The 14484-nt window shown below is 43.4% G+C and overlaps 1 protein-coding gene across 1 annotated transcript in view; it reads right to left on the bottom strand.

The window, feature by feature from the left end:
* Nucleotides 1-3759: 3759 nt before the first annotated feature.
* LOC103199780 (up-regulator of cell proliferation-like) overlaps nt 3760-14484 on the bottom strand; it is an 89485-nt gene continuing 78760 nt past the window's right edge. The window contains exons 3-5 of the mRNA XM_007944132.1: nt 9534-9584; nt 9277-9315; nt 3760-6353 (exon numbers count right to left, since the gene is read on the bottom strand). Of these exons, the coding sequence (XP_007942323.1) occupies nt 3760-6353; nt 9277-9315; nt 9534-9567 (2667 nt within the window). The 5' untranslated portion in view covers nt 9568-9584. The remainder of the gene's footprint in view (nt 6354-9276; nt 9316-9533; nt 9585-14484) is intronic.

The following is a 14484-nucleotide window of genomic DNA, read 5'->3' as shown; positions in this document are numbered from 1 at the left end:
TAGGCTTACAGCCTTTTCTTCTGAGCAACTTGCCATGTCTTGGATTCCCTGCTCATTATGTGGAACCATTCCCTCCTCATTCAACTCAACTCAGGGTGGTTCACCCATTCCCTGGCTTGGTTTCAAGGCCACTGGAGCCCAACAGCCCCTTAGAAAGATCTGGGGCTTCTAATGCTCTGCATATATTCAACTCCAATGTAGGAAGGCCCCTGGCTGTGGAACATTTAAGAATGAGTAGGGTAACTGACATTCAGTCTCTTGAGCTCCAGGCTTCTCTGCAAGAACTGGTTATTGTGCAAATGTAATAATAAGAGTGACAAATTTTAGGGTCTGTAATTTCAGCAATAAATCCCTGAAAAAAGGGCAAGGAAAAGCCCTAGGGGACTTTATGGAAAACTTGCTCCACTTCTCTCTGGCTTCTACATCTGTGAGAGGCAATGATCTTGCAGGATCTCCCAGAGCATTTCCAGGACTCCTGGTGGCTCCTCTATGCACCCATGGTGCATATTTTAAAAAGTTTAAATACTTTGCACAAGTATGTGATGCAATTTCATAATATTTTGGGTCCTTGGGATGTATAGAATATGCCTGATTTTTCATACATGTTTTACGTCCTGCACCTCTACAACAATCTGATGAAAGCTATGAACTCTCTCCTCAGAACAAAATACATTCACCTAATTTTCAGAGATTCAATGACTGAACTGTATCTATCTTTTGACAGTGGGTGAAAAATTCATTGCTATGGAGTTGATTTGGACTCATGATCATCCTATGTGTGTCAGAGGAGAACTGTGCTCCATAGGGTTTTTCAGTGGCTGATTTTTCACGAGTATATTGCCAGACCTTTCTTCTGAGGTACCTCTGGGTGGACTTAAACCTTCAACATTTGGGTTAGCAGCCAAGAACATTAAATATTTCCACCACCCTTGGGCAATGGATAGACCCCATGTTCCTGTTAAGAATCCTTGATTTGCAGGGAGTCACTAGGGCTGGCTTTCCTGTTTGAGATTTCAAGATTCTGATAATATACTTTAGGAATATCCACAAGGGAGAAGGAATGGCTTGAATCAATCTTTAAGGGACTTAGCTGATATTCCATGATCTAAGAAAAGAGATATTAACTATATCCTTCAGTATGAATTACACCTCAACATAAAACAAAAATCATCACAACTGGACCAATAAGCAACATCACGATAAATGGAGAAAAAGTTGGTATTGTCAAGGATTTCATTTTACTTGGATCCACAATCAATGCTCATGGAAGTAACAGTTAAGACATCAAATGATGTATTGTATTGGGCAAATCTGCTGCAAAAGAGCCCTTTAAAGTGTCCCTTTGAAGACAAGGTGCACCTTACCCAAGCCATGGTCTTTTCAGTAGCCTCATATGCATGGAAAGCTGGACAATGAATAAGGAAGACCACAGAAGTGCTGATGCATTTGAATTGTAGTGTTGGCAAAGAATAATGAATACACCCTAGACTGCTAGAAGAACAAACAAATCTGTCTTGGAGAAAGCACAGCCAGAATACTCCTTAGAAGTGAGAATGGTGAGCCTTCACCTCTTGTACTTTGGACATGTTCTGAGGAGGGACTAGTCCCTGGAGAAGGACATCATGCTTGGTAAAGTAGATGGTCAGTGGGAAGGCAGACCTTCCAACAATATGGACTGACAGAGTGGCTGCAACAATGGGCTCAAGCATTAACAACTGTGAGCATGGCAGGGGACCTGGCAGTGTTTTGTTCTGTTGTGCATGAAGTCACTGTAAGTCAAAAACAACTTGACAGCACATAACAACAAGAGGTTTCCAGTGCTTGAACATGGGGTTCAGGAACATCCTAGATGACATTCTGTGCTAAAGTTTGTGTGTCAACTTGGCTGGGCCTGGTTGAGTGGCTGGGCAGCTGAATGTAGTTATTCCCCATGGTGAGATTAGTAATTAACTCCATGGTGGAATCTATTGGAGCAGCTGAGTAGCTGCTTTGGGTATGTGGTCTGCTTCCCGTATATAAGCAGCAGCTTTGGAAACAGTCTCTAGCTTATGACACATGAACCTTGCATGTAGCCGTGTCATTGTTCAGCAGCCTGCCATGTTCTGCCGACCTTGGGACTTTCAATGGACTTGAATTAATGGCCTGCCATATGGTTTGGTAACATCGGGACTGTGCCTTTTTTCTTGTTAACCTTGGGCTTGTCAGTCTCAGCAGCCAGCAGCTGTCTGAGTGAAGAAAAGCCTCTAGCTTCAGCTGAAGCCCAAGGTTGAGGAGCTTTCATCCAGCCCCTAGAGCCTGGCACTTTGAGCTCGGACTTAAGAACCTCCAAACTGTAAGAGAATAAACTCCAGTTTCTTCAAGCCATCCCATGTATGGTATATTCTTGTCAGAGCAGCACTAGGTAACCAAAACAAGGGATATGGTGTGTTTCTGCCTATGCATGGTTCTGAGCTTGTATTTATATTCTCGTATACAAAATCTTTACTGATAGTGCCCTATTTTACTACATAATAATCACACTGCATTAGGCAATCTACTTCTGAAGTGATCCTGCCTTGGAAACCCAAGGAGGGGCTGCTATGAGTCGCAATCAACTTGATGGCAGTGAGGTTTTTTTTTTTTTTTAATTAAACCTCTTTCCTGGTACCATGTTTCATCCTTGTCACTTCAGCCTGCCTTTGCTATTTTGGAGAGTGAATGCAACTTCAGGTTTCCAGCAAAAACCTGCTTAAGAGAGAGGAACAGCAGGCATTTTTTAATTGACATTTCTCTGAGGTGGCCACCATCTCAGATACTCTTACCCCTTCCCACTCTCCCCATACACACACACTTTTACCCTCTCTGAGTTCAAATTGAGAGAGGTGTGTGTGGGGGCTGTCAATCACTGCCACTGGTACCATCATTCACTTCTTTCATTCAACAAATATTTATTAAGTGCCAACAATGTGCCAGGCACTATGCTGGGCATTGGGGATACAAAGTTGGATAATACACAGCCCCTGCCCTCAAGGAGCTCACAGTCTAGGGGGAGGGGCAGACATGTAAACAGATAAATTACAATACGCTGTGTTGAATGTTATCATAGAGGTATAAACAAAGTGCTGTGGGGCACAAAAGGGAGCGAGCAACTCTTCCTGGGAGGAGGGGAAGGGTGTCAGGAAGGCTTCATCATCACTCAACATACAGTGTTCTGGCCGTGCCTTGCATGCCACAGTGGCAGGCATCCAATGGGGCAGGTCATATCACCCAAACTTCTCTGGTGCTGGAAGAGCCATGGCCCAATCCATGTGGAGCCCTCAAGACTGGTGGAGAAAAGGACTACTTCTGCGTGCTCAGGATGTCATTCATCTCTCTCCTGGGTAACCTCAACTGCCAGAGCCTGGAGGGACTGAGGGCAGCTACTCATCACCCAGGGTTTCAAGAAAGAGGTCAGCTGTACAAGAGACTGGCCTCAGAGGGGCCTTGAAGGGGCTCAGAGCCAGAGAACAAATTCCTGCTTGTGTGTCCTCTCCTCCCACCCCTACCATCTGTGAAGTTACTTCCTCTCTAGACAGTGTTCAGGAGATGCCAAGCTCCCAATCAATTGCTTGTCTTCCTTCTCAAGCTGGATAGGGTAGGTACCAGCTACTCTCTCAACAGGCCTTGGTCAGGGCTGGGGCGTCATTGCCCTGGGATGTACCCCCATGTGGAAGCTCACTCCTCTTCACACAGGCCCTGCACAGCAGGTGCTCTACAGCTGAACCTCCTTTCTCTCTGAACTCACAGCCGCCTCACCAGCTCAATCAGCTGCTGGATGTTTTTGTTTTGGTTGGACAGACCATTCCTGATGTTTTCTAGCAGGCATCTTTTCAACTCAAAAATGGCTTCACTGTATCCCAAGCTCACAGGAGCCATGGGGGGTACCCCATGCCACAGGCTAGGAATATGCCAGACATGTTGTTTCTCAGGGTCACCAAAAGCTACATCAGCCAGTGTCTGGACACTGTCCCCTTGTGTTTCCCCACAGGTCACAGCCAGGTCCCCATCACTCAGCGGCTCTGGGCACTGCCTTCCATCTCTCAGCTGAGGGCTGGGGGCAGATGTACCATGAAGGTTCTGATACACAAACTGATAGCTAGGAGTGTGCCCTGTGGTCTCTAGCCTCAGAAACGCGTGCAGAAGAGCCAGCGGGACGTCTCTTGTTTCTGCTAAGCTGACCACGGTGACATTGCTTAGTCCCATAATCAGAGTGGCCAAGGAGGCCTCCAGCTCAAACCTCTCCCCTGTCGTGGTCAAGGCCCCACCAATCCAACCCCCTGAGTCTATCACTAGGATGTGGTCACAGCCCAGGTCCTGGCTGAAACCCTCAGCCACTTCTACAAGCTGCATGAAGGCCCCTCGAGGGCTGTTGCTCTTCCCAGTGGCAAACCGCAGCCCAAACATGGTGTTGAGCAGTGTGGACTTCCCTGTGCCTGATACCCCCAGAGCTGAAAGAACTACTAGACGTGACCTTCTGTCCAGCCGAATGTGCAGCTCCTTCAGCAGCCCAGTGACCCAGCGTAGGGGGACACTCAGGCTGCCCCCGTCGACTAGCTCCAGTGGAAGACCCCTCAGCAGCAGCTCTAAGGCCAAACCTGGGAAGTGGGCAAAGCGCCTCTGGCCAACTGGCAGCTTCCCTGCCTCAACTAGGCAGCTTTCAGCTTCATAGAACTGTCCCATTTCCCGCAGAAAATGCTCTACCCCCAGAGGATCAGGCCAGAGAGCCTCTGTAGCATCTACAACCCCACAATTCTTGGACCTCAGGCTAAGAAGAGTCTCTGGAGGAGGTCTCAGCCTCTGCTGGGATAGGCGAGCCAGGCCCAGCTCCATCCACCTCAGGAAGTACTGCTTCTCACCTGGCGAGGGGCTGCTGATGGCCCTAACAAACTCCTGCACCCCCCAGGTGGGATCAAGGCTGTTCTGCTGTGCCCGAAGCTCCAGTAACCTGCCTCTCAGTTCAGACCTACACTTCTCAGGAGGGTCTACAGCCCACTGAAGCCGGCAGAGCTCCTTTTCCACTTGTGCCACCTTCCTCCAAGGCTCTCCTTGCAGCCGTAGCTCCTCTCTTTTGTAGGCCTCTGGATCTCTGATTTTCCTGGTAATTTTCTCCATCCGTTCTTTCGCTTTCTGACACTCTTCACAGTCCTCATCCACTTTTAGGCCCAGCTTACGGGCTGCATTTGCCATGTCCTCCACAGACACCCTCCTGCAGGGAGACCTCATCACACAGCACACAATGGACTGGAGCCTCCTCACAAAGCTCTCACTGTCTGTACTGCTGACTTTCACGAGAACATGTGAGTAGTCAATTTTTAGCACAGGGATCAATTTATTGAGGAATCTAAGGTTTGTGTTCCGTTTCCCGCGGTAAGGACTCAAGATGAAATAGTATTTCGTGTTTGACTCCTTCATAGACAACAGCAGTTTGTACTCCTTCTTACTGATATTGTCAGTCAGTATAAACACAGCTGAGGAGATATCCGTCAAAAGTTTAAACTGCAGCCAATGAGAACCAATGTCACCTCTCAAGTTTATGAAGGCCACAGGCTCTGGGAAAATGTCTAAGTCTTCCCGGCCACTTGGGAAAAACCAGGAGATTTCGACAAGCCCGTCTGCAATTTCCCGTGGGCTGGCACCCAAGTTCAGGTCTCGATGCCAGAAACAGTCACGTGGCCTGCAGCCCGGGCTGAGGACAGCATTGAGAAGCTGTGACTTGGAGTTGCTGCTCACGTCCATGCGCACAAAGGCAAAGGTGGGCATTCTGGGCAGGATCACACTGTCCTCTTTGAAGCTCCCTGGTCCCCTGAGGGGCTGCGACCACCATGTCCTCACTAGGCCCCTCAGGGCCCAGAGCAGAAACATATGGTAGTGGTTTTCTGAGTCAGGCAACACGAGAGGGAGTGCAAACTGACAGAGGAACATTTTTAAAAGGATGTCCTGTTGCAGGAAGCTGTCTGAGGAAAGCAGAAGGGCACAGAGAAGGTCCAAGGGGTTCACTGGTGTATCTGGAGTGGGCAGCTCAGAGAAGGAGTAGATGTCAGCAGCTACATCATCAGCCGTGTCCCAGTAGAGGAACTCCTCCTCCATCTGGCCCTCCTTCTCCCCGGGCCGGGTGTCTGGGGGTGCATCCAGCACCATCGTGGTGTTTCTGGCCTCAGCATTGAGGGCCTGCAGTTTTCTTAGAAAATTCCAAGGCAAGTCTTTGGGTACCTGAGGAGCCCAGTTCTTCATGCTGTCAAAGCTGATCTGCAGAGAATCTTGGAGGCTGAGTTTCTGGATTTGGTATGTCTCTAGTCCCAGAAGTGACAGCATTTCTTGAAGACGGCTTCTCTCCACTGTAGAAAGAAGTAAATACGTGAGTGCCCACACAACTATGCCCACATCAGGAGCCCAGGATGGAGCTGGGGAAGGAAAGCTAAGCACAAGGGGAGGGCTCTTAAGGCTGCAGTTTGGGAGAAGGGGTGAGGATTGTGGCTGTGCCAGGTCACAGAGTCACAGCAGGCTAACCTGACCAAAGCAAGTGCTCTGGACACTGACACTGGAGGTAAAAGATATTCGGCTCAAGTGCTAAGTCAAACCACAGATACTATGGTATCAAAAACAAAAAAAAAAAAAGAAAAATGAAAACGGTTGACCATGTTTAAGAATTGGAAAATTTCATATAAAAATTTGGATTTCTGATTGCTCTTGAAAAACTGAAAGATCTAACAACATTGAGTGCAAATTTAGTTGACTAGAGTGATTAGCAGCTTCTTCTTAGGTGAGGCATGCAGCCCCATCTCTCAGGCCCTATCCCACACTCTCTCATGGATCTTCCTGAGTTCAGCAGTGGCTCCTAGATCCTGGCCTCACACTCTGGGGCCCAGCAGTAGGTTCCCTTTAAGGTGTCACCAGGAATTCCAATTCATTCCATGATTTCTAGTTAATGTTATTTCCTCTTTGCAAATAATTTGAAGGATTAAAAAAAAAAAAAAAATGGAAAAGGAGATATTACTAGGCATATTGTGTATTACTGAGACAATTCTAACGCATAGCAACTCTATAGGACAGAGTAAAATTGCCCCATAGGGATTCCTAGGCTGAAATTTTTGTGGGAACACATCATCAAGTCTTTTCTCTGATGGAACCATTGGTGGGTTCAAACTGTTGACCTTTTGATTAACAACTAAGCACTTAAACCACTGTTCCACCAGGGCTCCTCATTTATTACTGTTGTTGTTAGATGCCGTCGAGTCATTTCTGACTCATAGCGACCCCATGCACAGCAGAACGAAACACTGCCCAATCCTGCGCCAGCTCCATGATCCCTGCTATACTTGAGCCCATCATTGCAGCCACTGTGTCAATCCATCTCGTTGAAGGCCTCTCCCTCTTTCGTCGACCCTCCACCCTATCAAGCATGACATCCTTCTCCAAGGAATGGTCCCTTCTGACAACATGACCAAAACAGGTGAGACAAAGTCTGGCCATTCTTGCTTCCAAGGAGCATTTTGGGTGCACTTCCTCTATTATTACTAGGCATGGGTTATCAGAAATAATAGCTAAATAACAATTTTGCTTATCTGACACCAATGACACAGTTTTTACCAATGACACAATTTTTTTGGTGCTGTTAATAAGTCTGCATTTATTTGTTCAGATTTTCAAATAGCACCTAATCTTACAGCTGTTGAGTCCTCTGAACAGTAATGCTACTTTCAAAGGAGTGATGCCACCATTCTCATTTCCTGACCACTCCTAATTCCTTACCAATTTTCTTATCACATGTAATTCATACACTTTAAATATAAGAACACATAATAAACACCACATAAGTCCTTCTGAGGCCTAGGTTTTCTCCAGTTCCTTTCTCAAATAAGGAAGCCATACTGTGACTTGTAAGATGGATTGACACAGTGGCTACAACAGTGGGCTCAAGCATAGCAAGGATTGTTAGGATGGTGCAGTACCAGGCAATGCTTCATTCTGTTGTATATAGGGTCACTATGAGTTGGAGAGGGAGCTCTGGTAGTATAGTGGCTAAGACACTTGCCTGCTAACCAGACGGCTGGCGGTTCAAACCCACCAGCCACTCCTCGGAAGGAAGGTTGGGCATAACAACAACATGAGTTGTTATCTAACAATAACAACACTATGACTTGTGGCCTTAGATATTCAAAATAAACCACTAGCATGAGCACAGGGAATTCCAGCCATCTTTTGATGCTTACCAAGTAGGTCAAGTGACTGATTCAAGACATTCCCTAGGTGACCAACAGGGCTCACAGCACTGGAACATGGGCATTGCATTCTCTGGCAGGTCCTCCATCTACTGCCTAATATCTCTTTTCTTAGACTCAATTCTCAAGGGGCTCACAGAGCTCCCATGGCAGTGTAGCTGCAATATCTAGCCCCTAGAGAAGACAGGGCACTGTTGAACTTGTTGCAAAAACCACAAGGCACTGAGTGGGGAAAGTCACACTGTGGAAGAAATACTGTATAGATGCTACAGGGTTCTGAGTTTTGCCTGGATGAAACCAGGGACATTGTTTTCCTATTCAGGCATGGGACAACGGTCTTGACATTTAAGCAGCATGGGTAGTAAAGGGCAATGGGGAAAGGACAGAGCAAACAAAACCTATTCATATATGTACTCACAGCCCATGTGTGTCCCTGGGCAAGGGGTTTGGCAGCTCTCAGCTTAGGGCTTCTGATCTGTATATGTAGCAACTAGACCATATGATTACAAACCTGGCATTCATTAGTTTGTTCGAATCACTTTGGGAATGTGTGAACAATAAGTTTCCTTGTTTTTACCTCAAAACTGTTAACCTACAATGTTTGTATGGCACCTGGTTATTCTATATTGTTAACAAACTCCTAAGAATTTTATGTTGGCAATATAGTATTTTTTAAAGCTACAGAAAGGATTAACAGATGAGGGTACCCTCAATCTGAGTGACCTGCCTTCCCTGCCTCCCCAAGTGATTCTGATGTACACCACTAATCTAGATAATACCAAACAAACAAACAAACAAAAAAACAAACTCACTGCCATCAAGTCGATTTCGACTCACAGCAACCCCTCCTTGGGTTTCTGAAGCAGTATCACTACAGAAGTAGATTGCTCCATCTTCCTTCTGAGGAGTGGCTGGTGGGTTTGAACTGCCAGCCTTCTGAGTAGCAGTCAAATGCCTTAGGCACTATGCCACCAGATAATACTCCCTTCTAAATAGAAGTGAGAACAAGCATAGAAAAAAAATAGAGAAAACCACGTACCTGTTGGAAAGTCATTGTCTTGAGTGTCATTTGAACCATCTATGTCAAAAGCAGAGGAAAAACAAAATATTAATTTAAAAAAATATGCCTGTTTTTGACAAACAGTAAGTTGACTTAAACTCAGAATCCTCCCTCTTTATTACTAAAAAGTAACTTCTCCCAATTGTTCAAAATATAAAATTACACTTATTTTATTCACTTTACCCATTCCCTCTCTTCCCCCAATCCAATCTGTAATTAAATCATGTAGTTTATACCTCCATAATGAAATTCACAATCATCTCCCTCCATTTCTCTCCATTCCAAATCTGGAAGGAAAAAACAAAATAAACAGAAAACAGGCACACATATTTAGTTTCACAAGCAAGTTAGACACTTTACATCAAAAAAATGGCAGCAGTGGTTGTTTTTTAAAAAGTTTAGTGTTATTATTAGCTTCATTTTTTTCTATGTAGTTTTTTTTTTTTCCCAATCCAAAACAGGATACAAAAAAGATCAGCTATGCACAAGGTAATGATTTGCTCTTTGATATACTCCTTGTAGAAGCCCCAGTGGTACAATGGTTAAATGCTCCGCAGCCCACCAGAAAAGGTCAGCAGTTCAAACCCGCCAGCCATTTCATGCAGGAAAAGATGTGACTATCTGCTTTCATAAAGATTTACAGCCTTGCAAACCCACTGGGGCAATGGGTTTGGTGGTTTGGGGTATATTCCTTGTAATATTTACTAAACTGTGTGAAAATAAAATAACTGGAACAAACTTATATAGATTAATATTTGATTTTAGAAATATATAAAATGTAGCTGATAATAAATTCCTTAGCTCATTTTCAACCACCTCTTATGAAAATTTATTTTCATTCTATTGTAGTTTTGTGATCACTTCCAATGATAATTCTATCAGAGTGTAATAGTGTGTGGTGGGGCATGCAGAGTAGGCAAAGGGTTGCAACTTTTAGATAAACTGTTGTTTGTCTCTAATATCATATGTCCATCAGCATTAATATTAACATTTTAATTACAGAATATAAACTGCTCAAACTCAAACTAACTGCCATCGAGTCGGATCCAACTCATAATGACCCCTCCTTGGGTTTCTGACATGGTATCACTGCAGAATCAGATTGACCAATCTTCCTTCCAAGGAGTGGCTGGTGGGTTAGAACTGACAGCCTTCTGGTTAGCAGTCATATGCTGTAGGCACTACACTACCAGAGTTCCCAATGTAAACTGCTATTCAAATACATTAGGAAGAGAGAAGACCTTAGAAATCCTACATACTTGCTTGCAGATCCATAATATAAATGAAAAAATGGGTAACTGATGAGCAAGCCTTTTCTGTATATCTGCTTTTACTGTTTTAAAAGCATTACCTATTCAAAGATATAAATCATATCTTTAAAAGCTTATAAATCAAGAAAATCTTCTGAAAATTTGTAGCAATGAATGCCTAAATTAAAAAACATCTCAAATAAATAGTCCAACTCTATACAGTTCAAGGAACTAGAAAAAGAAGAGCAAACTGAACTTAAAGCTACTGTTGTTGTTGTTATTTGCCATGAAGTCGGCCCTGACTCATAGCGACCCCTCCTTGAGTTTCCGAGGCAGTATCACTACGGAAGTAGGATTGCCCAACCTTCCTTCCAAGGAGTGGCTGGTGGGTATGAACCACCAGCCTTCTGGTTAGCAGTCAAGCGCTTAGGCACTATGCTACCAGAGCTCCCTAGAAGAAAAATAATAATATAGATCAGAACAGAAATAAATGAAACAGAGAACAGGAAAACAATGAGAGAATCAACAAATCCCAACACTGATGTGGAGACATTACAACTGACTCAACTGACACAAAAAGGATCATCACTGAATATTAAGAGTAATGATACTCCAACAAAATCAGTAACTTGGATGAAATGGACAAATTCCTAGAGACACATACCAAAAAACAAAAAACCAAACTGACTGCCATCAAGTCAGATCCAACTCATAGTGACCCCTCCTTGGGTTTCCAAGGCAGTATCACTATGGAAGTAGATTGCCCAACCTTCCTTCCAAGGAGTGGCTGGAACTGCCAGCCTTCTGGTTAGCAGTCAAATGCAGAAAACCTCAACACACCCACAACAAGCAAAGAGACTGAATCAGTAATAAAAAGCCTCCTAGAAAAGAAAAGTTTGGGACCAGATGGCTTCACTGGGAAATTCTGTCAAACATTTGGAGAAGAACTGACACCAATCCTGTTCAAACTCTTCTGAAAAACAGAGGAAGAAGGAATATACCCTAACTCTTCCTATGAAGCAAGTATTACCCTGATAGCAAAACAAGACAAAGACATCAGAAGAAAACTGGAGACTAATAATTCTTAGGAACACAGATGACAAAATTTTCAACAAAATACTAGCAAACAAAATCTAACAGCATATTAAAAGAATTATATATCATGATCAAGTAGGATTTATTCCAGGAATGCAAGGTTGGTTCAAAATTAGAAAATCAATTAATGTAATACACACATTAATAGAACAAAGGAAAACAATCATATAATCATAACAATCGATCGTATAAATCAAGGGAAGGCTTTCAATAAAATGCAGATAAGTTAAGAGTTTTCTTGATAAAAACCCTTAACAAGATAGGAATAAAGGAAAATCTCCTCAACATGATTAAGGGTATTTACGAAAAACTAACGGCCAGCATTATGCTCAATGGAGAAAGATTGAGAACTTTCTCATTGAAAACATAAATTAGATGAGGGCGCTCACTCTCACTACTCCTATTCAAGATTATATCGAAATTCCTAGCCAGAGCAATAAGGCAAGAAAATATAAGTAATTAAAGGTACCTGAGTTGGAATTGAATAGTTAAAACTATGCCTGTTCACAAATAACATGACTCTCTATACAGAAAATCACAAAGATTACAAAACAGTTTCCAGAATTAATACAGAAATTTAGCAAAGTTGCTGGATACAAGGTCAACACACAAAATCAACTGAATTTCTATACATCAGTGATAAGAAATCTGAAAATAGATTAAGAAAACAACTCTATTTACAATAGCATCTAAGACAATAAAATAGAATAAATTTAGGAGCTCTGGTAGCACAGTGCCTAAGGCACTTGACTGCTAACCAGAAGGCTGGCTGTTCAAACCCACCAGCCACCCCTCAGAAGGAAGGCTGGGCAATATACTTCCATAGTGATAATGCCTCGGCAACCCAAGGAGGGGTTGCTATGAATTGGGTCTGACTCAACGGCACATAACAACAACAACAACAACAGAATAAATTTACCCAGGAAGGTGAAACACTCATAAAATGAAAATCGTAAACAATTTTGAAAAGATTAAAGAAGATTTAAATACATGGAAATATGATCTATACTTAAGGATTAGAAGACTTAATAAAGTCAAGATGTCATTCTGCCCACAGCAGTCTACATGTACAACACAATCCCAATCAAAATTCCAATAGAATTCTTTACAGAAATGGAAAGACTAACCCTCAATTTTCTATGGAAAGATAAGAGACCCTGAAAGCCAAAGCAATTTTGAAGAAGGACAAAGTAGGAGGCCTCACGTTTCCTGACTTCAAAACATATTATACAGCTACAGTATTCAAAACAGCCTGGTACTGGTTTAATAAAAGACACATAGAGCAATGTAATGGAATGGAAACTCCCCAAATAAATCCAAACATCTACCATCAATTGATTTTCAACAAAGGTATCAAATTCATTCATGGGGAATGATCAGTCTCCTCAGCAAACAGTGTTGGCAAACTGGATTTCCACATGCAGAAAAATGAATGGAGAGCCATACCTCACTTTGTACACAAAAACTAATTCAATATGGTTCAAAGACCTAAATGTTAAATTTAAAACCACAGGAGGGTTCTGGTAAGATGGCAAAATAGGCAGAAGGACTGCACAAACCCTCTTCAACAAAGAAAAGGGAAACCGATTAACACAGATACAGAAGATAATCCTGGACCCCTGAGCCTTGAAGGGAAAGATATAGAAGTGGACTAAACTCCAACTAGCAGAAGAATTTGTATGAAAATACCAAAAAAGGAGACATATGGAGCTGCGGTCTGGCAGCAATCTGGATGGCACACACAGCTTAGATATTGCCGAGTGGTGGTAGGACCTAAGAATTAACCTAAAATCAGCCCTGCTAGCCAGGGGCTGCACGGAGGACTGCTCTGGTGGCTGGGGAATAAAAGGCGAAGCAGCAAAAAAAGGTGGGCTGAGCTGTGGACTTTTGCCTGTCTGGAGAGCACAGCCATTTTCAATATTTACAAGCAGCTTGACCATTTTGGATATTTAAAGCAACAGCATTCTCCCAGATTCCAGGGACTTCAGAACAGGCCCCGCTTGCTGGGAACCCAAAGACATCCCTGACACATAGACTACTGAAAAGGTGTGACATTCCCCTTGTTACTCTTATATCTCACAACTTCTTGTTGAAAGGAGATATGGCCATTCCTCACTCCCACCCACCTTCTAGGTTAGCAGGAATTCCATCCCAGTCTGTGTGCTCGGATGGAGCCTGGGTGCCCTGCCCTGCCCAGATTTTTTTTCTTTTTTTTAAGTTTGTTTGTTTTTGTCTGTTTTAAAAGGACCACTATTGTTATTACTTTTGTCCTTTTTATTATCATTCTTTATTCTTCCCTTCCCAGGTTTGAGTGTCAGCTTTTTTCTTTTCTCTGTTCCTGGTTCCTTTTTTTTTTTTTCCTTCTTTTGGGTAACACCATTCCTTGTTTTCCTTTTTGTGTTTTTCCCATTTTTTTCTTCATTATTCTTCTTCTTTACTTTTTTCTCTTCCTGCCCTTTCCCCAGATATTGCGGTGTCCCCCCCCCCCCTTTTCTCTCTTTTGGTTACTGTCCCTGTGTGATTACATGGTGCGTTTTTTGTCCATTTGCTTTTACGTTTTTGATGGTTATTCAATTGTTATTTTTGTCTGAGTGGGAGACAGCAACAGTCCCCATACGACACAACTACACTCACCTCCTGCAGCTTCACTTACTGAGAGTCACCACCTCCTTCTCCACCAACAGGCTTACGATAAACAACCACCAAGAAAAGCCTGGCACCCTTAGCTGCTCTTCACAAACAGTTAACAGAGATCTAAATAAAACAACGCCATGATGTCTCAGAGACAACAGACCATAACAGTCCACACAAAGAAGCAAGATAAAGTGGTAGAAACAAGGGA

Source organism: Orycteropus afer, unplaced genomic scaffold (genome assembly GCF_000298275.1).
Source record: "Orycteropus afer afer isolate SDZICR_OR568_19922 unplaced genomic scaffold, OryAfe1.0 scaffold00121, whole genome shotgun sequence".
Taxonomy (NCBI): domain Eukaryota; kingdom Metazoa; phylum Chordata; class Mammalia; order Tubulidentata; family Orycteropodidae; genus Orycteropus; species Orycteropus afer.
The sequence above is the reverse complement of the archived record's forward strand: the minus strand, read 5'-3'. Positions and strand labels throughout refer to the sequence as shown.